General features: G+C 53.6%; 2 protein-coding genes across 2 annotated transcripts; both read left to right on the top strand.

Moving 5' to 3' along the window:
* Positions 1–115: 115 nt before the first annotated feature.
* Positions 116–11175, top strand: LOC147415269 (elongin-A-like). Its single transcript, XM_086468583.1, has 9 exons — positions 116–493; positions 1693–1807; positions 2185–2340; positions 2780–2877; positions 3163–3343; positions 3843–3951; positions 4226–4383; positions 10432–10563; positions 11063–11175. Exons 1-9 carry the CDS (start codon positions 116–118, stop codon positions 11173–11175), a joined length of 1440 nt encoding a protein of 479 aa, XP_086324709.1.
* Positions 11176–14548: 3373 nt separating this feature from the next.
* LOC147415268 (elongin-A-like) lies at positions 14549–26368 on the top strand. The gene is made up of 9 exons (XM_086468582.1): positions 14549–14926; positions 16129–16243; positions 16621–16776; positions 17216–17313; positions 17599–17779; positions 18279–18387; positions 18662–18819; positions 25628–25759; positions 26256–26368. The coding sequence occupies exons 1-9, from the start codon at positions 14549–14551 to the stop codon at positions 26366–26368; spliced, it is 1440 nt and encodes a 479-aa protein (XP_086324708.1).

Genomic DNA, 26368 nt, shown 5'->3' with positions numbered 1-26368 from the left:
CCACGGAGGGCAGTTTGTCATCCTCAGTTCTTCTTTCAAACGCTTAACGCTTGACTGGGATACGAGAGCTGCAGGCTGGGAGAGGTACCCGGGTGAGCTCTGTGAGAAAGGGAACATGAGTGGAACCAAAGAGCGCAAGTCTTCTCACGAGCAGCAGCGACTGGATGGCAGAGGGAAGCGCAAAGTCTCTGTCGTGGACGAAAAATCAAAGGGCTTTTCTTCAAATTTTGGGGAGGGGGAAGAGAAGGATGAATTTGAACAACCCACAATGTCCTTTGAGTGGTACCTCAACTATGACCAGCCCCAGAAAAAGAAAAGGAAAGTGCTCAAGCCCTCTGTGTCAGCTGGGGAGAAAGACCAAGGGCACAGCAAACCGGACGGCTGCAGAGCCAGTGCCACCAGCTCAAGCCCAAGCCAGAAAAGTCCAAGCCGCAAGCGAACCAATGAGACAGAGGCAGAGAAGGAACTACCAGAGTCTCGTGAACCAAAGCGGGTAAGGTTTTGAAGGATCCGAAAAGGAAGAAAGGAGGTGGCATCAGCTGTTCTCGGGCCTCTGGCACCTGGGGCTTGTTAGTTTTCCCCTTGGAAGTGCTGGGCTTGGTTCTGCACCAGGGTGTGCTTGGGGTGTCTCATTGGTACTAGGTCTGTGACTCTTGGTTCCTGCCGGGAGCCACCGTGTGTTTCGTATGCTCTATGCCGCAGGCATTGCTTTGTGCTGTTGGAGCGGAGCTCTGCTGGAAAAGTGGGTGAAGAGAGAGAGGGGAGTAAAGAAATGCAATAGGCAAACCCCTCTTTATTAAAAAATGGGGGGGGGGTGTGGGGGGGTGGTGTGTATTTAAAAGAGAACACCTTCAGCTCAGTCCTCGTAGGAGAGCATATTGGGCGTGATCTACTTTTAAGCATGCAGAATACCTTGAGATGTGGGTCAGCTTCGAATCCAGCCTAATGTGCAGTGCAGCTCCACCCGCCAGCGAGGTTCCCCTGTCCCTCCTCCCAAGTATCGATGCGTCTCTAAAATGGACCTTTCAAAAATCTCTGTCAGCACTACAATTTTCTTAACGAAATCCGTTGGCCTCCAGAAGTGGGGGACAAGTGGGAGATCTGGTGTTAACAGTGCAGCTGATTCTAGAAGACAGAACGGTAGGGGTCGGACAGACCTTCTTGGGTGAAAGCTTGAAAAATGAGCATTATTTCTGTACAAATTCATAGCCACATGAGTGCCAGGGTTTTGTATATAAACAGGGACTGATGTGCAAAACCTTTAGTGCCTCATCTTTTTACTCAAGTCTGGAACACTTTGCTCTTCAAAACAGTGTTTTTCCACTCTCGGCAGCATTTTAAAACCCTGCTTTGCCATTCGTTCTAGCAAGTGCCTCCTATCAAAGTTTTAGGTTTCCCTCAGCTCGTGAGATTCCCCTCTCCTCTGCCACTGTGGATGGCTCTTAGTGGAGGGAGCGGAGCGATTCCGATCCCAAATTTTGGCTTCTTTGTATTCACAGCCTGGACAGAGCCACAGTAACGTGGCAGAAGGGCAGCCTCCCCGTGAGGCTACGTTGTGGCGCAAGCTGAGGAGCGTTGAGGGTCTTATTCGACATAGCAAACAAAATGCAGTTCAGTGCTGTTTGTATGCTGGCAGGATGCAACGTTCTGCTGTATTGTTGGCTTACGTGCACGGACATCCTCTCCTTCCAGATACTTTTAGATGTGCCACCACCGTTACCAGACAACCCGCTGGCCCTGCTCCCGGCCCGTTACCGCCCTGTTCCTTGCATCAAGTCCACTGCCCGCTCCCAGGCAAAAGGGAAAGGTATGCTGGGCAGGAAAATAGGTTTGAGCGGGGCTGCAGCCATTGTTTGTGGGAGAGAGTGGGAGCAGATGCCGGCTGGGTTCAAGCCCTTCTGTTGGGGTCTGGTGTCCTGCGTCTGATGCCCAGAGCCTAGGTTTCAGAGGAAGGGGGCTGCTCTCCCACATGCTCTAGCAGAAATGAGGAAGATCCTTTGCTGACCCTTCCTGAGGCTTGGGCTTTGGACGTGCCCTTTCTGAACTAGGTGGCAGGTCTTTTAGAGAAGACTTCGCCCTTTAGGTCGCTTCTGGGTGACTCCAATTGGTGTCTGCTGTGCCATTCAGCAGGGTGGGCTCTTCTTTTCTCCGCTCTCTTCTTACTCCAAGTCTTTCACTTTACAGCAGTGTCGTCACCAGCTGAAGAGAGTGAAGAAGGTTTTAAAGGCTGCCGGGTGTATTCAAGGATGCCCGTGTATTCGGGTTCCAAGGCTACCTCCTTGCCCGAGATGCTGTCTCTGTATCAGCAATGCGTCAGAGTGCTCAGTAACAACATGGACTGCAAGTACCTTTCCTCATCTGTCTTAAAGTCCTGAGCCGTGCCTGGCGTCTTGGTAGCTTGTTTGTATACCTCTCCGCAGCATCTGGCTTGGAGCATGTGAAGAGTTGCCCCTTGTTGCAAGGCAAGCTAGCTAGTAGGGGACAGATCCCACTGAAAGCTCAGGTGCTGCGGGACTCAGCACCCAGCATGCTTTCAGGGAGTGCTAAAGCGCTGGAAATAGTGTGAGACAGAGTCTTGCGCACGCACCTCTTGACTTGGAGGTACTGGTGCCCGACGGCTCCCTAGAGCTACGGCACCTACGGTTCCTTCCTCCTTGCCCTCCTATTGCGTGGCGTCACGCAGCACTGCAGGTTTTTCCACCGCGTTTCAAGGCGTCAAGCCCTTTCCTCGGCAAGCAAGAAGCAGGATCGATACTGTGTGCATCTTGCTTTGCTCTAGCAATCCACGAAGCGAGTGGCGTCCCTTTCTCAGCTCTGAGGCCAGTATTGGAGAGATGCACCCCAGAGCAGCTGTGTCGCATGGAGGAATGTAATCATGTGAGTGCCTTGGCCTGGGGAAGGGAGGGTGAGGTGTGGAAGTGATGTTCTGTCCTCACTTGCAACAGCAGAATGGTAAAGACCAACGCTCTTTATAGCAAGGGGTGGCTTTTGCTAGTCTCGAGTTCCTGCATTTGCCATCGGCCGATCTCTTGCTGCAAGTTGGCCCCTAAGCCGTCTTGCCCTCTGTGCTATTCCAGTGGCACTGGCACTAGCTGGTGCCGAGGGAGAGAGGGGAGTGAAGGTGTCAGGAGGGATCCCAGCTTACGTGTGCCTTTGCTTCAGTTCCTCACTGAGGATACGGACCAACTGTGGCGCAATCACTGTCTCCGAGACTTCAAGAATGAGAAGCCAGAAGAGGCTGAGTCCTGGCGGGAGGCGTACTTTCGGCTTCGCGATGCACGCGAGCAGCGGCTGCTCGTGTTAGTAGGGAAGATCAGCTCGGCTTATGCCAACAAACCCAGAGGTAAAGTAGGGCTGAATGACCTGAGCGGGGTCTGGGAATGCTGCCTAGGGGATATCTTTGGGGCGGGGGGGGTGGGGGGTGGAAGGTCTTTTGAATGCCTGGTTGAAATCTAGTCCAATTTAGGAGATGCCTAGCTCTCTGTTCTTTCTGTGGCGGCCTTTGCTTAGTGGCTTAGCAGGCTCTTGATTTCATCCATAGCGGTGTCGATGCGGACTAGACAGGGCAGAAAACCGGGGGGAGGGAGGCGGCGGGGGTGGGGGCATTCCTCCTCTTTTGGTGAACCTAATGAGAGCTACCGACCCGATCAGTCTGGTTTCTCACGGCCCATGTTGTGACTGCAAGAGGTTCGGAGCTTAGGGACGAGGCTATCACCAGAGCTTGGGAATGGGTGGACTGGGGAGAGGTGGCTGGAGCTTGCTGTAATAAGGCAAGCACTGAGGAGCCTCCTTTATATATAGTAGGCTGGGTCCAAGCAACGTTTCCCTCTGGCCTCCTACAGGCAGAGTGACCAAGGTGGCACTTATGGACTGTGCAGCGAAGCCCGCTTGGAACGTACACAGGAGACGAGAGCGGTTGGGAACTGGAGGACCTCCTCTTCCAAAGACCAAGTGAGCGTCTCTCTTTTCCTGGGAGCCCCTGCCAGCTTCCCGCTGAAGCTCTGCATCTGGCAGGAAAGGATACCGTGCGTCTGGGAGGTCTTTGTGCGGTGAAACTTGTAACTGTAATAGGCTCTTTCTTGCTGGGACGTATGGAGATCCTGGGCACCGCTGGCTCCGTGCGATATCAGCCGTGCTGCTGCGAACAGGTGTGGCTCGTGTCTGAAGAATCGCATCAGACCACAGGGATTCCCTTACTGCAGCGTCTGTCCCACCTCTGTTTCAGTACAAAACCAGTCCCGTACGTACCTAGCCAAAGCCGCGCTCCTGTGAGCGAGGAGCACTCGCGCGACGGGCCCAGCACCAGCAGCGCCCATTCTGTCTCTATCCCATCTTCAGCTAGAACCCGCTCCTCTAGTGGCGCCAGGAAACGACAAGGGAAGAGTAAGTACCAACTGCAGAACGTCCCTGTGGTCTCCTCGAGCTCCTCCTTTACAAACACATGAACCCGCTGCTTCTGCTGTGAGAGAAATGCAGGCTATGCAGGAGGGTTAACGTTGGTGGCCTCTCTTCTCTCCTCTCCCTAAGGAGAGCGTGAGAAAGACTGCCCAAACTTCTTGCAGAAGAAAAAGCATAGGGAAACAGCCGATTCGCCTGTCTGCTCGGCGCTGACTGTGTCAGCCTGTCCTAACGGTCCTAGTGAGGCAGAAACCCTGCCTTTTCCCTCCTGCTGTCCTTTGGTGCCTGTCCAGCCGTTTGGAACAAGGAAATTGTAGTGCAGCTCCCCTGGGAGGGAAGCAGGGAGAGTTTAAGCAGAGATCTGCGTTCCTGCAGTGCAGAAAGCAGAGTGGGCTCTCCTTGGTCTGTGACCTGAAAATACGACGAGCCACGATCAGAGAGCACACGCTTAGGCCCGCCTTGCGTCTCTTCTGCCAGGGCCGCGGCTTTGAATTGCTCTCTGCTCTCCTAGTCTGTGACTGCTGCTTTAACGCGTGGGGTTCTTGTTTGCTTTGTTTTGTTGGTTTGTTTTTTTTTCCCTTCTCTTTCTCTGTCGCAGACCTTTCACCCGTGACGGCAAAAACGAACAAAGATTTTCAGAAGAGCTTCTCTCGGAGATGAGTTTTCAGTGCAGATCTGGGACTTTCTCTCTCATGGGCGACTGGGAGTGAAGAGGGAGAAAGTACCCCACCCCCCTCAACAGCCCTTCTCGTTGAACTCTTTGGAGGCTGCCGCTGCTGGGAGAGGATTCGATCTGCACAAGACGACGGCACAGTGTTTTCTCTTTACTCTGGTCCCTTTCTCAGGTTCAAGCCCCCCTCTTTTCCCCCTGCCCTTAACATCCTGTTTCGGGCGCTGTCATTGGAAGATGGAGCGACTATTTGCTATTTGACCTCTTAATAAATGATAGAATTGTTTTAATTGATATTAAACTGCTCCTCTATCCCGCCTGTATTATTTACGTCGCTCCCAGTAGTCTCCCTCCTCCCAGTCCAGTACAAGGACCGGCCTCTCTGTGGCTCGAGCTGGCAGGAACCCATCTGTCTGAGGGGAGACACTGGGTGTCACTGGAGTCACTCCCCATGATCTGGTACCTGCTGGGCTCCAAGTCCCACCCGGACTCTCTGGGGCGGGTAGGACCGGCGGCCCATTTGCTCGTCAGTCCTTTGGCAAGCACGTCGAGTCCCGAGGCTTTGCTCTCTACCCATGTATGTTAATGAAACCTTAGCTCTTGACCTTTCCTCTGCTGTTACTATAGGTCTTGCACAGGTGCTTACGTTGCTGTGCAGGGGTGCCAAGAGGCCTTGGGGACTTGTGCTCTGCTGCTGTGGTCTTCTGCTGGCTACTGGGAATAAAACTAGGAGGGGGTTGGGGAGAAATTTTACTGCGCACCAAGTCAGGTTTTAACTTTTCTTTTTTTTTTTTTTTTTCCTTTCCCCTTGAAGAGAGAGAGGGGACTTTGCCTCTCAAATTGCAGACAGCTTTTAAATGTCGATGGAGGCATCGGCTTGTCTCTTGTAGTGGAAAGAAGGAATGATTTTGTCGTGTTCTCTGTGTGGAACTGGGAAGGATTTCTTTCCAGTTTGGAAGCCGTTTCCCCTGTATCTTTTGCCCTGACCCCCTCTTTGGAAAAAAAAAGCAAGGATTTTAGTCTTTGAACCTGAAGCCGCTTGACTGGGGTTGGAGGGAAGCGAATAACGGAACGCGGTTTGTTTCTAGTGCGTGCACACTTCATAGCCGGCGTTCAAAACGCTCGGTTGTACTTGGGGTGTGAGGAACTGGAGCTCTGGAAGGAGCAGGTGTGCGACGTGAGCCTGCAGACCCAGGGGTTGGTGGGAGTGTGAGGAGGTGCCCTGGAGCAGAGCTCCTCTGGGCAGGTTGGGGAGCCCGAGTGCTGCACGAGGCCTGTGGTTTCCGGTGGCCTCGCTGAGGCCGCAGCAGAGAGCGGGGAGCCGGCCACAACGGGGCAGTCGCTATTAACTGTGAAGTGAGCAGCAGAGGGCAGTTTTGGCCCGGGGGGCTGTGTTAGTCTTTGGTGGCCCCTGGAGAGGTGTCTTTCCGTGAACTCTGGAGTCTTTCTTCCCTATACGGGCTTCTGTTGTCTCGGCCCTCTGTTTGCCCGTTCTCCCGTTTCCTTGCCTTGGTTTCTCTTGGTTTCTCTGCATACGCCCAGGACGTGCCAGTCTAGGTGGCAAAGATGTCCTCGACCGTCTTCCTGCCTGAGGCTCCCTACAACACTGTAACTAAAAAGCTGGTCGACATCTCGGTGAAGGGATGTCCCAAACCACCTGGGTGGCAGAGGTAGAAGTACGTTCCCTTCACCTGCAGCCCCCTCACTGGGCTGCAAGTCGGAGAGGGCGCCTCTTCCCTCCCTGGCCTGCGGAGCCGCTGCACGAGCTGGCAGAGCCTCGCCTGGCAGCATGTGCGTGAAGAGAAAGAACCTTTTTCACTGGGGTATGGGGAGGGGAATGGAAAGGAGCGGGTCGAGAGGCAGTGGTCGCGGAAGGGATCAGTCGCCTTTTTAGCACAGACTCTAGTTGAGAGGAGAGAGAGAGAGAGAGACTGTAGGCAGCACTGACAAGAGTGGAGGGTCTGCAGGGGAGATGTGGGTTCCCTCTTTAGCTCTTGAATAGTCGCAAGCTTCCAATGGAATTGGCTACGTGCTGCAGGCCCGTGTCCGAGGTGCCGCTGCGGTGAGGTTCTCGGTGTCCATGGTGCCATTGTGATGAGGCTCGCTACATTCCAGGCACGAGGAGGGAGCCTGTCAGAGCAAGCGTGGAAGCCACGGAGGGCAGTTTGTCATCCTCAGTTCTTCTTTCAAACGCTTAACGCTTGACTGGGATACGAGAGCTGCAGGCTGGGAGAGGTACCCGGGTGAGCTCTGTGAGAAAGGGAACATGAGTGGAACCAAAGAGCGCAAGTCTTCTCACGAGCAGCAGCGACTGGATGGCAGAGGGAAGCGCAAAGTCTCTGTCGTGGACGAAAAATCAAAGGGCTTTTCTTCAAATTTTGGGGAGGGGGAAGAGAAGGATGAATTTGAACAACCCACAATGTCCTTTGAGTGGTACCTCAACTATGACCAGCCCCAGAAAAAGAAAAGGAAAGTGCTCAAGCCCTCTGTGTCAGCTGGGGAGAAAGACCAAGGGCACAGCAAACCGGACGGCTGCAGAGCCAGTGCCACCAGCTCAAGCCCAAGCCAGAAAAGTCCAAGCCGCAAGCGAACCAATGAGACAGAGGCAGAGAAGGAACTACCAGAGTCTCGTGAACCAAAGCGGGTAAGGTTTTGAAGGATCCGAAAAGGAAGAAAGGAGGTGGCATCAGCTGTTCTCGGGCCTCTGGCACCTGGGGCTTGTTAGTTTTCCCCTTGGAAGTGCTGGGCTTGGTTCTGCACCAGGGTGTGCTTGGGGTGTCTCATTGGTACTAGGTCTGTGACTCTTGGTTCCTGCCGGGAGCCACCGTGTGTTTCGTATGCTCTATGCCGCAGGCATTGCTTTGTGCTGTTGGAGCGGAGCTCTGCTGGAAAAGTGGGTGAAGAGAGAGAGGGGAGTAAAGAAATGCAATAGGCAAACCCCTCTTTATTAAAAAATGGGGGGGGGGGGGGTGTGGGGGGGGGTGTATTTAAAAGAGAACACCTTCAGCTCAGTCCTCGTAGGAGAGCATATTGGGCGTGATCTACTTTTAAGCATGCAGAATACCTTGAGATGTGGGTCAGCTTCGAATCCAACCTAATGTGCAGTGCAGCTCCACCCGCCAGCGAGGTTCCCCTGTCCCTCCTCCCAAGTATCGATGCGTCTCTAAAATGGACCTTTCAAAAATCTCTGTCAGCACTACAATTTTCTTAACGAAATCCGTTGGCCTCCAGAAGTGGGGGACAAGTGGGAGATCTGGTGTTAACAGTGCAGCTGATTCTAGAAGACAGAACGGTAGGGGTCGGACAGACCTTCTTGGGTGAAAGCTTGAAAAATGAGCATTATTTCTGTACAAATTCATAGCCACATGAGTGCCAGGGTTTTGTATATAAACAGGGACTGATGTGCAAAACCTTTAGTGCCTCATCTTTTTACTCAAGTCTGGAACACTTTGCTCTTCAAAACAGTGTTTTTCCACTCTCGGCAGCATTTTAAAACCCTGCTTTGCCATTCGTTCTATCAAGTGCCTCCTATCAAAGTTTTAGGTTTCCCTCAGCTCGTGAGATTCCCCTCTCCTCTGCCACTGTGGATGGCTCTTAGTGGAGGGAGCGGAGCGATTCCGATCCCAAATTTTGGCTTCTTTGTATTCACAGCCTGGACAGAGCCACAGTAACGTGGCAGAAGGGCAGCCTCCCCGTGAGGCTACGTTGTGGCGCAAGCTGAGGAGCGTTGAGGGGCTTATTCGACATAGCAAACAAAATGCAGTTCAGTGCTGTTTGTATGCTGGCAGGATGCAACGTTCTGCTGTATTGTTGGCTTACGTGCACGGACATCCTCTCCTTCCAGATACTTTTAGATGTGCCACCACCGTTACCAGACAACCCGCTGGCCCTGCTCCCGGCCCGTTACCGCCCTGTTCCTTGCATCAAGTCCACTGCCCGCTCCCAGGCAAAAGGGAAAGGTATGCTGGGCAGGAAAATAGGTTTGAGCGGGGCTGCAGCCATTGTTTGTGGGAGAGAGTGGGAGCAGATGCCGGCTGGGTTCAAGCCCTTCTGTTGGGGTCTGGTGTCCTGCGTCTGATGCCCAGAGCCTAGGTTTCAGAGGAAGGGGGCTGCTCTCCCACATGCTCTAGCAGAAATGAGGAAGATCCTTTGCTGACCCTTCCTGAGGCTTGGGCTTTGGACGTGCCCTTTCTGAACTAGGTGGCAGGTCTTTTAGAGAAGACTTCGCCCTTTAGGTCGCTTCTGGGTGACTCCAATTGGTGTCTGCTGTGCCATTCAGCAGGGTGGGCTCTTCTTTTCTCCGCTCTCTTCTTACTCCAAGTCTTTCACTTTACAGCAGTGTCGTCACCAGCTGAAGAGAGTGAAGAAGGTTTTAAAGGCTGCCGGGTGTATTCAAGGATGCCCGTGTATTCGGGTTCCAAGGCTACCTCCTTGCCCGAGATGCTGTCTCTGTATCAGCAATGCGTCAGAGTGCTCAGTAACAACATGGACTGCAAGTACCTTTCCTCATCTGTCTTAAAGTCCTGAGCCGTGCCTGGCGTCTTGGTAGCTTGTTTGTATACCTCTCCGCAGCATCTGGCTTGGAGCATGTGAAGAGTTGCCCCTTGTTGCAAGGCAAGCTAGCTAGTAGGGGACAGATCCCACTGAAAGCTCAGGTGCTGCGGGACTCAGCACCCAGCATGCTTTCAGGGAGTGCTAAAGCGCTGGAAATAGTGTGAGACAGAGTCTTGCGCACGCACCTCTTGACTTGGAGGTACTGGTGCCCGACGGCTCCCTAGAGCTACGGCACCTACGGTTCCTTCCTCCTTGCCCTCCTATTGCGTGGCGTCACGCAGCACTGCAGGTTTTTCCACCGCGTTTCAAGGCGTCAAGCCCTTTCCTCGGCAAGCAAGAAGCAGGATCGATACTGTGTGCATCTTGCTTTGCTCTAGCAATCCACGAAGCGAGTGGCGTCCCTTTCTCAGCTCTGAGGCCAGTATTGGAGAGATGCACCCCAGAGCAGCTGTGTCGCATGGAGGAATGTAATCATGTGAGTGCCTTGGCCTGGGGAAGGGAGGGTGAGGTGTGGAAGTGATGTTCTGTCCTCACTTGCAACAGCAGAATGGTAAAGACCAACGCTCTTTATAGCAAGGGGTGGCTTTTGCTAGTCTCGAGTTCCTGCATTTGCCATCGGCCGATCTCTTGCTGCAAGTTGGCCCCTAAGCCGTCTTGCCCTCTGTGCTATTCCAGTGGCACTGGCACTAGCTGGTGCCGAGGGAGAGAGGGGAGTGAAGGTGTCAGGAGGGATCCCAGCTTACGTGTGCCTTTGCTTCAGTTCCTCACTGAGGATACGGACCAACTGTGGCGCAATCACTGTCTCCGAGACTTCAAGAATGAGAAGCCAGAAGAGGCTGAGTCCTGGCGGGAGGCGTACTTTCGGCTTCGCGATGCACGCGAGCAGCGGCTGCTCGTGTTAGTAGGGAAGATCAGCTCGGCTTATGCCAACAAACCCAGAGGTAAAGTAGGGCTGAATGACCTGAGCGGGGTCTGGGAATGCTGCCTAGGGGATATCTTTGGGGCGGGGGGGGTGGGGGGTGGAAGGTCTTTTGAATGCCTGGTTGAAATCTAGTCCAATTTAGGAGATGCCTAGCTCTCTGTTCTTTCTGTGGCGGCCTTTGCTTAGTGGCTTAGCAGGCTCTTGATTTCATCCATAGCGGTGTCGATGCGGACTAGACAGGGCAGAAAACCGGGGGGAGGGAGGCGGCGGGGGTGGGGGCATTCCTCCTCTTTTGGTGAACCTAATGAGAGCTACCGACCCGATCAGTCTGGTTTCTCACGGCCCATGTTGTGACTGCAAGAGGTTCGGAGCTTAGGGACGAGGCTATCACCAGAGCTTGGGAATGGGTGGCCTGGGGATAGGTGGCTGGAGCTTGCTGTAATAAGGCAAGCACTGAGGAGCCTCCTTTATATATAGTAGGCTGGGTCCAAGCAACGTTTCCCTCTGGCCTCCTACAGGCAGAGTGACCAAGGTGGCACTTATGGACTGTGCAGCGAAGCCCGCTTGGAACGTACACAGGAGACGAGAGCGGTTGGGAACTGGAGGACCTCCTCTTCCAAAGACCAAGTGAGCGTCTCTCTTTTCCTGGGAGCCCCTGCCAGCTTCCCGCTGAAGCTCTGCATCTGGCAGGAAAGGATACCGTGCGTCTGGGAGGTCTTTGTGCGGTGAAACTTGTAACTGTAATAGGCTCTTTCTTGCTGGGACGTATGGAGATCCTGGGCACCGCTGGCTCCGTGCGATATCAGCCGTGCTGCTGCGAACAGGTGTGGCTCGTGTCTGAAGAATCGCATCAGACCACAGGGATTCCCTTACTGCAGCGTCTGTCCCACCTCTGTTTCAGTACAAAACCAGTCCCGTACGTACCTAGCCAAAGCCGCGCTCCTGTGAGCGAGGAGCACTCGCGCGACGGGCCCAGCACCAGCAGCGCCCATTCTGTCTCTATCCCATCTTCAGCTAGAACCCGCTCCTCTAGTGGCGCCAGGAAACGACAAGGGAAGAGTAAGTACCAACTGCAGAACGTCCCTGTGGTCTCCTCGAGCTCCTCCTTTACAAACACATGAACCCGCTGCTTCTGCTGTGAGAGAAATGCAGGCTATGCAGGAGGGTTAACGTTGGTGGCCTCTCTTCTCTCCTCTCCCTAAGGAGAGCGTGAGAAAGACTGCCCAAACTTCTTGCAGAAGAAAAAGCATAGGGAAACAGCCGATTCGCCTGTCTGCTCGGCGCTGACTGTGTCAGCCTGTCCTAACGGTCCTAGTGAGGCAGAAACCCTGCCTTTTCCCTCCTGCTGTCCTTTGGTGCCTGTCCAGCCGTTTGGAACAAGGAAATTGTAGTGCAGCTCCCCTGGGAGGGAAGCAGGGAGAGTTTAAGCAGAGATCTGCGTTCCTGCAGTGCAGAAAGCAGAGTGGGCTCTCCTTGGTCTGTGACCTGAAAATACGACGAGCCACGATCAGAGAGCACACGCTTAGGCCCGCCTTGCGTCTCTTCTCCCAGGGCCGCGGCTTTGAATTGCTCTCTGCTCTCCTAGTCTGTGACTGCTGCTTTAACGCGTGGGGTTCTTGTTTGCTTTGTTTTGTTGGTTTGTTTTTTTTTCCCTTCTCTTTCTCTGTCGCAGACCTTTCACCCGTGACGGCAAAAACGAACAAAGATTTTCAGAAGAGCTTCTCTCGGAGATGAGTTTTCAGTGCAGATCTGGGACTTTCTCTCTCATGGGCGACTGGGAGTGAAGAGGGAGAAAGTACCCCACCCCCCTCAACAGCCCTTCTCGTTGAACTCTTTGGAGGCTGCCGCTGCTGGGAGAGGATTCGATCTGCACAAGACGACGGCACAGTGTTTTCTCTTTACTCTGGTCCCTTTCTCAGGTTCAAGCCCCCCTCTTTTCCCCCTGCCCTTAACATCCTGTTTCGGGCGCTGTCATTGGAAGATGGAGCGACTATTTGCTATTTGACCTCTTAATAAATGATAGAATTGTTTTAATTGATATTAAACTGCTCCTCTATCCCGCCTGTATTATTTACGTCGCTCCCAGTAGTCTCCCTCCTCCCAGTCCAGTACAAGGACCGGCCTCTCTGTGGCTCGAGCTGGCAGGAACCCATCTGTCTGAGGGGAGACACTGGGTGTCACTGGAGTCACTCCCCATGATCTGGTACCTGCTGGGCTCCAAGTCCCACCCGGACTCTCTGGGGCGGGTAGGACCGGCGGCCCATTTGCTCGTCAGTCCTTTGGCAAGCACGTCGAGTCCCGAGGCTTTGCTCTCTACCCATGTATGTTAATGAAACCTTAGCTCTTGACCTTTCCTCTGCTGTTACTATAGGTCTTGCACAGGTGCTTACGTTGCTGTGCAGGGGTGCCAAGAGGCCTTGGGGACTTGTGCTCTGCTGCTGTGGTCTTCTGCTGGCTACTGGGAATAAAACTAGGAGGGGGTTGGGGAGAAATTTTACTGCGCACCAAGTCAGGTTTTAACTTTTCTTTTTTTTTTTTTTTTTCCTTTCCCCTTGAAGAGAGAGAGGGGACTTTGCCTCTCAAATTGCAGACAGCTTTTAAATGTCGATGGAGGCATCGGCTTGTCTCTTGTAGTGGAAAGAAGGAATGATTTTGTCGTGTTCTCTGTGTGGAACTGGGAAGGATTTCTTTCCAGTTTGGAAGCCGTTTCCCCTGTATCTTTTGCCCTGACCCCCTCTTTGGAAAAAAAAAGCAAGGATTTTAGTCTTTGAACCTGAAGCCGCTTGACTGGGGTTGGAGGGAAGCGAATAACGGAACGCGGTTTGTTTCTAGTGCGTGCACACTTCATAGCCGGCGTTCAAAACGCTCGGTTGTACTTGGGGTGTGAGGAACTGGAGCTCTGGAAGGAGCAGGTGTGCGACGTGAGCCTGCAGACCCAGGGGTTGGTGGGAGTGTGAGGAGGTGCCCTGGAGCAGAGCTCCTCTGGGCAGGTTGGGGAGCCCGAGTGCTGCACGAGGCCTGTGGTTTCCGGTGGCCTCGCTGAGGCCGCAGCAGAGAGCGGGGAGCCGGCCACAACGGGGCAGTCGCTATTAACTGTGAAGTGAGCAGCAGAGGGCAGTTTTGGCCCGGGGGGCTGTGTTAGTCTTTGGTGGCCCCTGGAGAGGTGTCTTTCCGTGAACTCTGGAGTCTTTCTTCCCTATACGGGCTTCTGTTGTCTCGGCCCTCTGTTTGCCCGTTCTCCCGTTTCCTTGCCTTGGTTTCTCTTGGTTTCTCTGCATACGCCCAGGACGTGCCAGTCTAGGTGGCAAAGATGTCCTCGACCGTCTTCCTGCCTGAGGCTCCCTACAACACTGTAACTAAAAAGCTGGTCGACATCTCGGTGAAGGGATGTCCCAAACCACCTGGGTGGCAGAGGTAGAAGTACGTTCCCTTCACCTGCAGCCCCCTCACTGGGCTGCAAGTCGGAGAGGGCGCCTCTTCCCTCCCTGGCCTGCGGAGCCGCTGCACGAGCTGGCAGAGCCTCGCCTGGCAGCATGTGCGTGAAGAGAAAGAACCTTTTTCACTGGGGTATGGGGAGGGGAATGGAAAGGAGCGGGTCGAGAGGCAGTGGTCGCGGAAGGGATCAGTCGCCTTTTTAGCACAGACTCTAGTTGAGAGGAGAGAGAGAGACTGTAGGCAGCACTGACAAGAGTGGAGGGTCTGCAGGCGAGATGTGGGTTCCCTCTTCAGCTCTTGAATAGTCGCAAGCTTCCAATGGAATTGGCTACGTGCTGCAGGCCCGTGTCCGAGGTGCCGCTGCGGTGAGGTTCTCGGTGTCCATGGTGCCATTGTGATGAGGCTCGCTACATTCCAGGCACGAGGAGGGAGCCTGTCAGAGCAAGCGTGGAAGCCACGGAGGGCAGTTTGTCATCCTCAGTTCTTCTTTCAAACGCTTAACGCTTGACTGGGATACGAGAGCTGCAGGCTGGGAGAGGTACCCGGGTGAGCTCTGTGAGAAAGGGAACATGAGTGGAACCAAAGAGCGCAAGTCTTCTCACGAGCAGCAGCGACTGGATGGCAGAGGGAAGCGCAAAGTCTCTGTCGTGGACGAAAAATCAAAGGGCTTTTCTTCAAATTTTGGGGAGGGGGAAGAGAAGGATGAATTTGAACAACCCACAATGTCCTTTGAGTGGTACCTCAACTATGACCAGCCCCAGAAAAAGAAAAGGAAAGTGCTCAAGCCCTCTGTGTCAGCTGGGGAGAAAGACCAAGGGCACAGCAAACCGGACGGCTGCAGAGCCAGTGCCACCAGCTCAAGCCCAAGCCAGAAAAGTCCAAGCCGCAAGCGAACCAATGAGACAGAGGCAGAGAAGGAACTACCAGAGTCTCGTGAACCAAAGCGGGTAAGGTTTTGAAGGATCCGAAAAGGAAGAAAGGAGGTGGCATCAGCTGTTCTCGGGCCTCTGGCACCTGGGGCTTGTTAGTTTTCCCCTTGGAAGTGCTGGGCTTGGTTCTGCACCAGGGTGTGCTTGGGGTGTCTCATTGGTACTAGGTCTGTGACTCTTGGTTCCTGCCGGGAGCCACCGTGTGTTTCGTATGCTCTATGCCGCAGGCATTGCTTTGTGCTGTTGGAGCGGAGCTCTGCTGGAAAAGTGGGTGAAGAGAGAGAGGGGAGTAAAGAAATGCAATAGGCAAACCCCTCTTTATTAAAAAATGGGGGGGGGGGGGTGTGGGGGGGTGGTGTGTATTTAAAAGAGAACACCTTCAGCTCAGTCCTCGTAGGAGAGCATATTGGGCGTGATCTACTTTTAAGCATGCAGAATACCTTGAGATGTGGGTCAGCTTCGAATCCAACCTAATGTGCAGTGCAGCTCCACCCGCCAGCGAGGTTCCCCTGTCCCTCCTCCCAAGTATCGATGCGTCTCTAAAATGGACCTTTCAAAAATCTCTGTCAGCACTACAATTTTCTTAACGAAATCCGTTGGCCTCCAGAAGTGGGGGACAAGTGGGAGATCTGGTGTTAACAGTGCAGCTGATTCTAGAAGACAGAACGGTAGGGGTCGGACAGACCTTCTTGGGTGAAAGCTTGAAAAATGAGCATTATTTCTGTACAAATTCATAGCCACATGAGTGCCAGGGTTTTGTATATAAACAGGGACTGATGTGCAAAACCTTTAGTGCCTCATCTTTTTACTCAAGTCTGGAACACTTTGCTCTTCAAAACAGTGTTTTTCCACTCTCGGCAGCATTTTAAAACCCTGCTTTGCCATTCGTTCTATCAAGTGCCTCCTATCAAAGTTTTAGGTTTCCCTCAGCTCGTGAGATTCCCCTCTCCTCTGCCACTGTGGATGGCTCTTAGTGGAGGGAGCGGAGCGATTCCGATCCCAAATTTTGGCTTCTTTGTATTCACAGCCTGGACAGAGCCACAGTAACGTGGCAGAAGGGCAGCCTCCCCGTGAGGCTACGTTGTGGCGCAAGCTGAGGAGCGTTGAGGGGCTTATTCGACATAGCAAACAAAATGCAGTTCAGTGCTGTTTGTATGCTGGCAGGATGCAACGTTCTGCTGTATTGTTGGCTTACGTGCACGGACATCCTCTCCTTCCAGATACTTTTAGATGTGCCACCACCGTTACCAGACAACCCGCTGGCCCTGCTCCCGGCCCGTTACCGCCCTGTTCCTTGCATCAAGTCCACTGCCCGCTCCCAGGCAAAAGGGAAAGGTATGCTGGGCAGGAAAATAGGTTTGAGCGGGGCTGCAGCCATTGTTTGTGGGAGAGAGTGGGAGCAGATGCCGGCTGGGTTCAAGCCCTTCTGTTGGGGTCTGGTGTCCTGCGTCTGATGCCCAGAGCCTAGGTTTCAGAGGAAGGGGGCTGCTCTCCCACATGCTCTAGCAGAAATGAGGAAGATCCTTTGCTGACCCTTCCTGAGGCTTGGGCTTTGGACGTGCCCTTTCTGAACTAGGTGGCAGGTCTTTTAGAGAAGACTTCGCCCTTTAGGTCGCTTCTGGGTGACTCCAATTGGTGTCTGCTGTGCCATTCAGCAGGGTGGGCTCTTCTTTTCTCCGCTCTCTTCTTACTCCAAGTCTTTCACTTTACAGCAGTGTCGTCACCAGCTGAAGAGAGTGAAGAAGGTTTTAAAGGCTGCCGGGTGTATTCAAGGATGCCCGTGTATTCGGGTTCCAAGGCTACCTCCTTGCCCGAGATGCTGTCTCTGTATCAGCAATGCGTCAGAGTGCTCAGTAACAACATGGACTGCAAGTACCTTTCCTCATCTGTCTTAAAGTCCTGAGCCGTGCCTGGCGTCTTGGTAGCTTGTTTGTATACCTCTCCGCAGCATCTGGCTTGGAGCATGTGAAGAGTTGCCCCTTGTTGCAAGGCAAGCTAGCTAGTAGGGGACAGATCCCACTGAAAGCTCAGGTGCTGCGGGACTCAGCACCCAGCATGCTTTCAGGGAGTGCTAAAGCGCTGGAAATAGTGTGAGACAGAGTCTTGCGCACGCACCTCTTGACTTGGAGGTACTGGTGCCCGACGGCTCCCTAGAGCTACGGCACCTACGGTTCCTTCCTCCTTGCCCTCCTATTGCGTGGCGTCACGCAGCACTGCAGGTTTTTCCACCGCGTTTCAAGGCGTCAAGCCCTTTCCTCGGCAAGCAAGAAGCAGGATCGATACTGTGTGCATCTTGCTTTGCTCTAGCAATCCACGAAGCGAGTGGCGTCCCTTTCTCAGCTCTGAGGCCAGTATTGGAGAGATGCACCCCAGAGCAGCTGTGTCGCATGGAGGAATGTAATCATGTGAGTGCCTTGGCCTGGGGAAGGGAGGGTGAGGTGTGGAAGTGATGTTCTGTCCTCACTTGCAACAGCAGAATGGTAAAGACCAACGCTCTTTATAGCAAGGGGTGGCTTTTGCTAGTCTCGAGTTCCTGCATTTGCCATCGGCCGATCTCTTGCTGCAAGTTGGCCCCTAAGCCGTCTTGCCCTCTGTGCTATTCCAGTGGCACTGGCACTAGCTGGTGCCGAGGGAGAGAGGGGAGTGAAGGTGTCAGGAGGGATCCCAGCTTACGTGTGCCTTTGCTTCAGTTCCTCACTGAGGATACGGACCAACTGTGGCGCAATCACTGTCTCCGAGACTTCAAGAATGAGAAGCCAGAAGAGGCTGAGTCCTGGCGGGAGGCGTACTTTCGGCTTCGCGATGCACGCGAGCAGCGGCTGCTCGTGTTAGTAGGGAAGATCAGCTCGGCTTATGCCAACAAACCCAGAGGTAAAGTAGGGCTGAATGACCTGAGCGGGGTCTGGGAATGCTGCCTAGGGGATATCTTTGGGGCGGGGGGGGTGGGGGGTGGAAGGTCTTTTGAATGCCTGGTTGAAATCTAGTCCAATTTAGGAGATGCCTAGCTCTCTGTTCTTTCTGTGGCGGCCTTTGCTTAGTGGCTTAGCAGGCTCTTGATTTCATCCATAGCGGTGTCGATGCGGACTAGACAGGGCAGAAAACCGGGGGGAGGGAGGCGGCGGGGGTGGGGGCATTCCTCCTCTTTTGGTGAACCTAATGAGAGCTACCGACCCGATCAGTCTGGTTTCTCACGGCCCATGTTGTGACTGCAAGAGGTTCGGAGCTTAGGGACGAGGCTATCACCAGAGCTTGGGAATGGGTGGCCTGGGGATAGGTGGCTGGAGCTTGCTGTAATAAGGCAAGCACTGAGGAGCCTCCTTTATATATAGTAGGCTGGGTCCAAGCAACGTTTCCCTCTGGCCTCCTACAGGCAGAGTGACCAAGGTGGCACTTATGGACTGTGCAGCGAAGCCCGCTTGGAACGTACACAGGAGACGAGAGCGGTTGGGAACTGGAGGACCTCCTCTTCCAAAGACCAAGTGAGCGTCTCTCTTTTCCTGGGAGCCCCTGCCAGCTTCCCGCTGAAGCTCTGCATCTGGCAGGAAAGGATACCGTGCGTCTGGGAGGTCTTTGTGCGGTGAAACTTGTAACTGTAATAGGCTCTTTCTTGCTGGGACGTATGGAGATCCTGGGCACCGCTGGCTCCGTGCGATATCAGCCGTGCTGCTGCGAACAGGTGTGGCTCGTGTCTGAAGAATCGCATCAGACCACAGGGATTCCCTTACTGCAGCGTCTGTCCCACCTCTGTTTCAGTACAAAACCAGTCCCGTACGTACCTAGCCAAAGCCGCGCTCCTGTGAGCGAGGAGCACTCGCGCGACGGGCCCAGCACCAGCAGCGCCCATTCTGTCTCTATCCCATCTTCAGCTAGAACCCGCTCCTCTAGTGGCGCCAGGAAACGACAAGGGAAGAGTAAGTACCAACTGCGGAACGTCCCTGTGGTCTCCTCGAGCTCCTCCTTTACAAACACATGAACCTGCTGCTTCTGCTGTGAGAGAAATGCAGGCTATGCAGGAGGGTTAACGTTGGTGGCCTCTCTTCTCTCCTCTCCCTAAGGAGAGCGTGAGAAAGACTGCCCAAACTTCTTGCAGAAGAAAAAGCATAGGGAAACAGCCGATTCGCCTGTCTGCTCGGCGCTGACTGTGTCAGCCTGTCCTAACGGTCCTAGTGAGGCAGAAACCCTGCCTTTTCCCTCCTGCTGTCCTTTGGTGCCTGTCCAGCCCTTTGGAACAAGGAAATTGTAGTGCAGCTCCCCTGGGAGGGAAGCAGGGAGAGTTTAAGCAGAGATCTGCGTTCCTGCAGTGGAGAAAGCAGAGTGGGCTCTCCTTGGTCTGTGACCTGAAAATACGACGAGCCACGATCAGAGAGCACACGCTTAGGCCCGCCTTGCGTCTCTTCTGCCAGGGCCGCGGCTTTGAATTGCTCTCTGCTCTCCTAGTCTGTGACTGCTGCTTTAACGCGTGGGGTTCTTGTTTGCTTTGTTTTGTTGGTTTGTTTTTTTTTCCCTTCTCTTTCTCTGTCGCAGACCTTTCACCCGTGACGACAAAAACGAACAAAGATTTTCAGAAGAGCTTCTCTCGGAGATGAGTTTGCAGTGCAGATCTGGGACTTTCTCTCTCATGGGCGACTGGGAGTGAAGAGGGAGAAAGTACCCCACCCCCCTCAACAGCCCTTCTCGTTGAACTCTTTGGAGGCTGCCGCTGCTGGGAGAGGATTCGATCTGCACAAGACGACGGCACAGTGTTTTCTCTTTACTCTGGTCCCTTTCTCAGGTTCAAGCCCCCCTCTTTTCCCCCTGCCCTTAACATCCTGTTTCGGGCGCTGTCATTGGAAGATGGAGCGACTATTTGCTATTTGACCTCTTAATAAATGATAGAATTGTTTTAATTGATATTAAACTGCTCCTCTATCCCGCCTGTATTATTTACGTCGCTCCCAGTAGTCTCCCTCCTCCCAGTCCAGTACAAGGACCGGCCTCTCTGTGGCTCGAGCTGGCAGGAACCCATCTGTCTGAGGGGAGACACTGGGTGTCACTGGAGTCACTCCCCATGATCTGGTACCTGCTGGGCTCCAAGTCCCACCCGGACTCTCTGGGGCGGGTAGGACCGGCGGCCCATTTGCTCGTCAGTCCTTTGGCAAGCACGTCGAGTCCCGAGGCTTTGCTCTCTACCCATGTATGTTAATGAAACCTTAGCTCTTGACCTTTCCTCTGCTGTTACTATAGGTCTTGCACAGGTGCTTACGTTGCTGTGCAGGGGTGCCAAGAGGCCTTGGGGACTTGTGCTCTGCTGCTGTGGTCTTCTGCTGGCTACTGGGAATAAAACTAGGAGGGGGTTGGGGAGAAATTTTACTGCGCACCAAGTCAGGTTTTAACTTTTCTTTTTTTTTTTTTTTTTTTCCTTTCCCCTTGAAGAGAGAGAAGACACTTTGCCTCTCAAATTGCAGACAGCTTTTAAATGTCGATGGAGGCATCGGCTTGTCTCTTGTAGTGGAAAGAAGGAATGATTTTGTCGTGTTCTCTGTGTGGAACTGGGAAGGATTTCTTTCCAGTTTGGAAGCCGTTTCCCCTGTATCTTTTGCCCTGACCCCCTCTTTGGAAAAAAAAAGCAAGGATTTTAGTCTTTGAACCTGAAGCCGCTTGACTGGGGTTGGAGGGAAGCGAATAACGGAACGCGATTTGTTTCTAGTGCGTGCACACTTCATAGCCGGCGTTCAAAACGCTCGGTTGTACTTGGGGTGTGAGGAACTGGAGCTCTGGAAGGAGCAGGTGTGCGACGTGAGCCTGCAGACCCAGGGGTTGGTGGGAGTGTGAGGAGGTGCCCTGGAGCAGAGCTCCTCTGGGCAGGTTGGGGAGCCCGAGTGCTGCACGAGGCCTGTGGTTTCCGGTGGCCTCGCTGAGGCCGCAGCAGAGAGCGGGGAGCCGGCCACAACGGGGCAGTCGCTATTAACTGTGAAGTGAGCAGCAGAGGGCAGTTTTGGCCCGGGGGGCTGTGTTAGTCTTTGGTGGCCCCTGGAGAGGTGTCTTTCCGTGAACTCTGGAGTCTTTCTTCCCTATACGGGCTTCTGTTGTCTCGGCCCTCTGTTTGCCCGTTCTCCCGTTTCCTTGCCTTGGTTTCTCTTGGTTTCTCTGCATACGCCCAGGACGTGCCAGTCTAGGTGGCAAAGATGTCCTCGACCGTCTTCCTGCCTGAGGCTCCCTACAACACTGTAACTAAAAAGCTGGTCGACATCTCGGTGAAGGGATGTCCCAAACCACCTGGGTGGCAGAGGTAGAAGTACGTTCCCTTCACCTGCAGCCCCCTCACTGGGCTGCAAGTCGGAGAGGGCGCCTCTTCCCTCCCTGGCCTGCGGAGCCGCTGCACGAGCTGGCAGAGCCTCGCCTGGCAGCATGTGCGTGAAGAGAAAGAACCTTTTTCACTGGGGTATGGGGAGGGGAATGGAAAGGAGCGGGTCGAGAGGCAGTGGTCGCGGAAGGGATCAGTCGCCTTTTTAGCACAGACTCTAGTTGAGAGGAGAGAGAGAGAGAGAGAGACTGTAGGCAGCACTGACAAGAGTGGAGGGTCTGCAGGGGAGATGTGGGTTCCCTCTTTAGCTCTTGAATAGTCGCAAGCTTCCAATGGAATTGGCTACGTGCTGCAGGCCCGTGTCCGAGGTGCCGCTGCGGTGAGGTTCTCGGTGTCCATGGTGCCATTGTGATGAGGCTCGCTACATTCCAGGCACGAGGAGGGAGCCTGTCAGAGCAAGCGTGGAAGCCACGGAGGGCAGTTTGTCATCCTCAGTTCTTCTTTCAAACGCTTAACGCTTGACTGGGATACGAGAGCTGCAGGCTGGGAGAGGTACCCGGGTGAGCTCTGTGAGAAAGGGAACATGAGTGGAACCAAAGAGCGCAAGTCTTCTCACGAGCAGCAGCGACTGGATGGCAGAGGGAAGCGCAAAGTCTCTGTCGTGGACGAAAAATCAAAGGGCTTTTCTTCAAATTTTGGGGAGGGGGAAGAGAAGGATGAATTTGAACAACCCACAATGTCCTTTGAGTGGTACCTCAACTATGACCAGCCCCAGAAAAAGAAAAGGAAAGTGCTCAAGCCCTCTGTGTCAGCTGGGGAGAAAGACCAAGGGCACAGCAAACCGGACGGCTGCAGAGCCAGTGCCACCAGCTCAAGCCCAAGCCAGAAAAGTCCAAGCCGCAAGCGAACCAATGAGACAGAGGCAGAGAAGGAACTACCAGAGTCTCGTGAACCAAAGCGGGTAAGGTTTTGAAGGATCCGAAAAGGAAGAAAGGAGGTGGCATCAGCTGTTCTCGGGCCTCTGGCACCTGGGGCTTGTTAGTTTTCCCCTTGGAAGTGCTGGGCTTGGTTCTGCACCAGGGTGTGCTTGGGGTGTCTCATTGGTACTAGGTCTGTGACTCTTGGTTCCTGCCGGGAGCCACCGTGTGTTTCGTATGCTCTATGCCGCAGGCATTGCTTTGTGCTGTTGGAGCGGAGCTCTGCTGGAAAAGTGGGTGAAGAGAGAGAGGGGAGTAAAGAAATGCAATAGGCAAACCCCTCTTTATTAAAAAATGGGGGGGGGTGTGGGGGGGTGGTGTGTATTTAAAAGAGAACACCTTCAGCTCAGTCCTCGTAGGAGAGCATATTGGGCGTGATCTACTTTTAAGCATGCAGAATACCTTGAGATGTGGGTCACCTTCGAATCCAACCTAATGTGCAGTGCAGCTCCACCCGCCAGCGAGGTTCCCCTGTCCCTCCTCCCAAGTATCGATGCGTCTCTAAAATGGACTTTTCAAAAATCTCTGTCAGCACTACAATTTTCTTAACGAAATCCGTTGGCCTCCAGACGTGGGGGACAAGTGGGAGATCTGGTGTTAACAGTGCAGCTGATTCTAGAAGACAGAACGGTAGGGGTCGGACAGACCTTCTTGGGTGAAAGCTTGAAAAATGAGCATTATTTCTGTACAAATTCATAGCCACATGAGTGCCAGGGTTTTGTATATAAACAGGGACTGATGTGCAAAACCTTTAGTGCCTCATCTTTTTACTCAAGTCTGGAACACTTTGCTCTTCAAAACAGTGTTTTTCCACTCTCGGCAGCATTTTAAAACCCTGCTTTGCCATTCGTTCTAGCAAGTGCCTCCTATCAAAGTTTTAGGTTTCCCTCAGCTCGTGAGATTCCCCTCTCCTCTGCCACTGTGGATGGCTCTTAGTGGAGGGAGCGGAGCGATTCCGATCCCAAATTTTGGCTTCTTTGTATTCACAGCCTGGACAGAGCCACAGTAACGTGGCAGAAGGGCAGCCTCCCCGTGAGGCTACGTTGTGGCGCAAGCTGAGGAGCGTTGAGGGGCTTATTCGACATAGCAAACAAAATGCAGTTCAGTGCTGTTTGTATGCTGGCAGGATGCAACGTTCTGCTGTATTGTTGGCTTACGTGCACGGACATCCTCTCCTTCCAGATACTTTTAGATGTGCCACCACCGTTACCAGACAACCCGCTGGCCCTGCTCCCGGCCCGTTACCGCCCTGTTCCTTGCATCAAGTCCACTGCCCGCTCCCAGGCAAAAGGGAAAGGTATGCTGGGCAGGAAAATAGGTTTGAGCGGGGCTGCAGCCATTGTTTGTGGGAGAGAGTGGGAGCAGATGCCGGCTGGGTTCAAGCCCTTCTGTTGGGGTCTGGTGTCCTGCGTCTGATGCCCAGAGCCTAGGTTTCAGAGGAAGGGGGCTGCTCTCCCACATGCTCTAGCAGAAATGAGGAAGATCCTTTGCTGACCCTTCCTGAGGCTTGGGCTTTGGACTTGCCCTTTCTGAACTAGGTGGCAGGTCTTTTAGAGAAGACTTCGCCCTTTAGGTCGCTTCTGGGTGACTCCAATTGGTGTCTGCTGTGCCATTCAGCAGGGTGGGCTCTTCTTTTCTCCGCTCTCTTCTTACTCCAAGTCTTTCACTTTACAGCAGTGTCGTCACCAGCTGAAGAGAGTGAAGAAGGTTTTAAAGGCTGCCGCGTTGTCTTGGTTTGAAAAGACAGGTGTCTGTGGAGGAAGGCAGGAGCCTCCCTTGAAATGGAGAGTGCAACCCCCTTCCCTCCAAACTATTATAATTTTGAAATTAACGGGCCTTCAGGCAAAGATATGGGGAATAGGAATAACAGTTCTTTACTAATATATATATAACACAAGGCAGGGAAAAACAAATAACCCCCTGGTTTACACTGACAGAGTCAGGAATACAACCTGACACCCTGTTAGGGTGGCAGTAGCAGTCCGATAAGATGCTGGCTGCAGTCCTCCTGAAGTGATGGGTGTAGTTCTGTGGAAGCAGCAATCAGGTAAAAGAGTCTGGTCTTCCTCCGAAGGTCCAGTGGTCGGCAGGTAGCTCTTGTCCTCTGGAACTCCAGTGGGGGGAAAAGCTCCTCTGGGAATCCAGTGGAAGAAAAGGCTGCTAGGGTGTTCAAAATCTCCGTTTTTATTTGGCATGGACTGCTTGGCTCCTTCCCCCCCCCTCCCCGGGCGGAGTATCTCACAAAGGGATGGGGAGTCGTGAGGCAGTTCCTTGATGGGCCATTAACAGGAGATAGCCCAGGAGCGAGTTACCGATGGGTCAGACGATAAGGCATTGTTGTGCCCAGTAACAGGAGATAGTCCAGAGGGGGGAGGCAGGGAGCACCGCCCCACCTGATCTCAACAGCTCCTGAAGATGGTAATAGAATATTATTTTTTTTTTTTTTCTTTTGGCACATTTTACACTGTAACCCAGGACACGGGTGTATTCAAGGATGCCCGTGTATTCGGGTTCCAAGGCTACCTCCTTGCCCGAGATGCTGTCTCTGTATCAGCAATGCGTCAGAGTGCTCAGTAACAACATGGACTGCAAGTACCTTTCCTCATCTGTCTTAAAGTCCTGAGCCGTGCCTGGCGTCTTGGTAGCTTGTTTGCATACCTCTCCGCAGCATCTGGCTTGGAGCATGTGAAGAGTTGCCCCTTGTTGCAAGGCAAGCTAGCTAGTAGGGGACAGATCCCACTGAAAGCTCAGGTGCTGCGGGACTCAGCACCCAGCATGCTTTCAGGGAGTGCTAAAGCGCTGGAAATAGTGTGAGACAGAGTCTTGCGCACGCACCTCTTGACTTGGAGGTACTGGTGCCCGACGGCTCCCTAGAGCTACGGCACCTACGGTTCCTTCCTCCTTGCCCTCCTATTGCGTGGCGTCACGCAGCACTGCAGGTTTTTCCACCGCGTTTCAAGGCGTCAAGCCCTTTCCTCGGCAAGCAAGAAGCAGGATCGATACTGTGTGCATCTTGCTTTGCTCTAGCAATCCACGAAGCGAGTGGCGTCCCTTTCTCAGCTCTGAGGCCAGTATTGGAGAGATGCACCCCAGAGCAGCTGTGTCGCATGGAGGAATGTAATCATGTGGGTGCCTTGGCCTGGGGAAGGGAGGGTGAGGTGTGGAAGTGATGTTCTGTCCTCACTTGCAACAGCAGAATGGTAAAGACCAACGCTCTTTATAGCAAGGGGTGGCTTTTGCTAGTCTCGAGTTCCTGCATTTGCCATCGGCCGATCTCTTGCTGCAAGTTGGCCCCTAAGCCGTCTTGCCCTCTGTGCTATTCCAGTGGCACTGGCACTAGCTGGTGCCGAGGGAGAGAGGGGAGTGAAGGTGTCAGGAGGGATCCCAGCTTACGTGTGCCTTTGCTTCAGTTCCTCACTGAGGATACGGACCAACTGTGGCGCAATCACTGTCTCCGAGACTTCAAGAATGAGAAGCCAGAAGAGGCTGAGTCCTGGCGGGAGGCGTACTTTCGGCTTCGCAATGCACGCGAGCAGCGGCTGCTCGTGTTAGTAGGGAAGATCAGCTCGGCTTATGCCAACAAACCCAGAGGTAAAGTAGGGCTGAATGACCAGAGCGGGGTCTGGGAATGCTGCCTAGGGGATATCTTTGGGGCGAGGGGGGTGGAAGGTCTTTTGAATGCCTGGTTGAAATCTAGTCCAATTTAGGAGATGCCTAGCTCTCTGTTCTTTCTGTGGCGGCCTTTGCTTAGTGGCTTAGCAGGCTCTTGATTTCATCCATAGCGGTGTCGATGCGGACTAGACAGGGCAGAAAACCGGGGGGAGGGAGGCGGCGGGGGGGGGGGGGGGCATTCCTCCTCTTTTGGTGAACCTAATGAGAGCTACCGACCCGATCAGTCTGGTTTCTCACGGCCCATGTTGTGACTGCAAGAGGTTCGGAGCTTAGGGACGAGGCTATCACCAGAGCCTGGGAATGGGTGGACTGGGGAGAGGTGGCTGGAGCTTGCTGTAATAAGGCAAGCACTGAGGAGCCTCCTTTATATATAGTAGGTTGGGTCCAAGCAACGTTTCCCTCTGGCCTCCTACAGGCAGAGTGACCAAGGTGGCACTTATGGACTGTGCAGCGAAGCCCGCTTGGAACGTACACAGGAGACGAGAGCGGTTGGGAACTGGAGGACCTCCTCTTCCAAAGACCAAGTGA

Source organism: Leptosomus discolor, chromosome 7, assembly GCF_034619465.1.
Source record: "Leptosomus discolor isolate bLepDis1 chromosome 7, bLepDis1.hap2, whole genome shotgun sequence".
NCBI classification, from domain to species: Eukaryota; Metazoa; Chordata; class Aves; order Leptosomiformes; family Leptosomidae; genus Leptosomus; species Leptosomus discolor.
Note: the sequence above shows the minus strand (reverse complement) of the source record. Positions and strands in the feature narration are given on the sequence as shown.

Coding starts and splice junctions, on each gene's coding strand:
- LOC147415269 (XM_086468583.1), top strand. CDS start 116: ATGAGTGGAACCAAAGAGCGCAAGTCTTCTCACGAGCAGCAGCGACTG. Junction 2,341..2,779: donor GCTCAGTAACAACATGGACT/GCAAGTACCTTT, acceptor GCTTTGCTCTAG/CAATCCACGAAGCGAGTGGC. Junction 2,878..3,162: donor GCATGGAGGAATGTAATCAT/GTGAGTGCCTTG, acceptor CCTTTGCTTCAG/TTCCTCACTGAGGATACGGA.
- LOC147415268 (XM_086468582.1), top strand. CDS start 14,549: ATGAGTGGAACCAAAGAGCGCAAGTCTTCTCACGAGCAGCAGCGACTG. Junction 17,314..17,598: donor GCATGGAGGAATGTAATCAT/GTGAGTGCCTTG, acceptor CCTTTGCTTCAG/TTCCTCACTGAGGATACGGA. Junction 17,780..18,278: donor TTATGCCAACAAACCCAGAG/GTAAAGTAGGGC, acceptor GGCCTCCTACAG/GCAGAGTGACCAAGGTGGCA.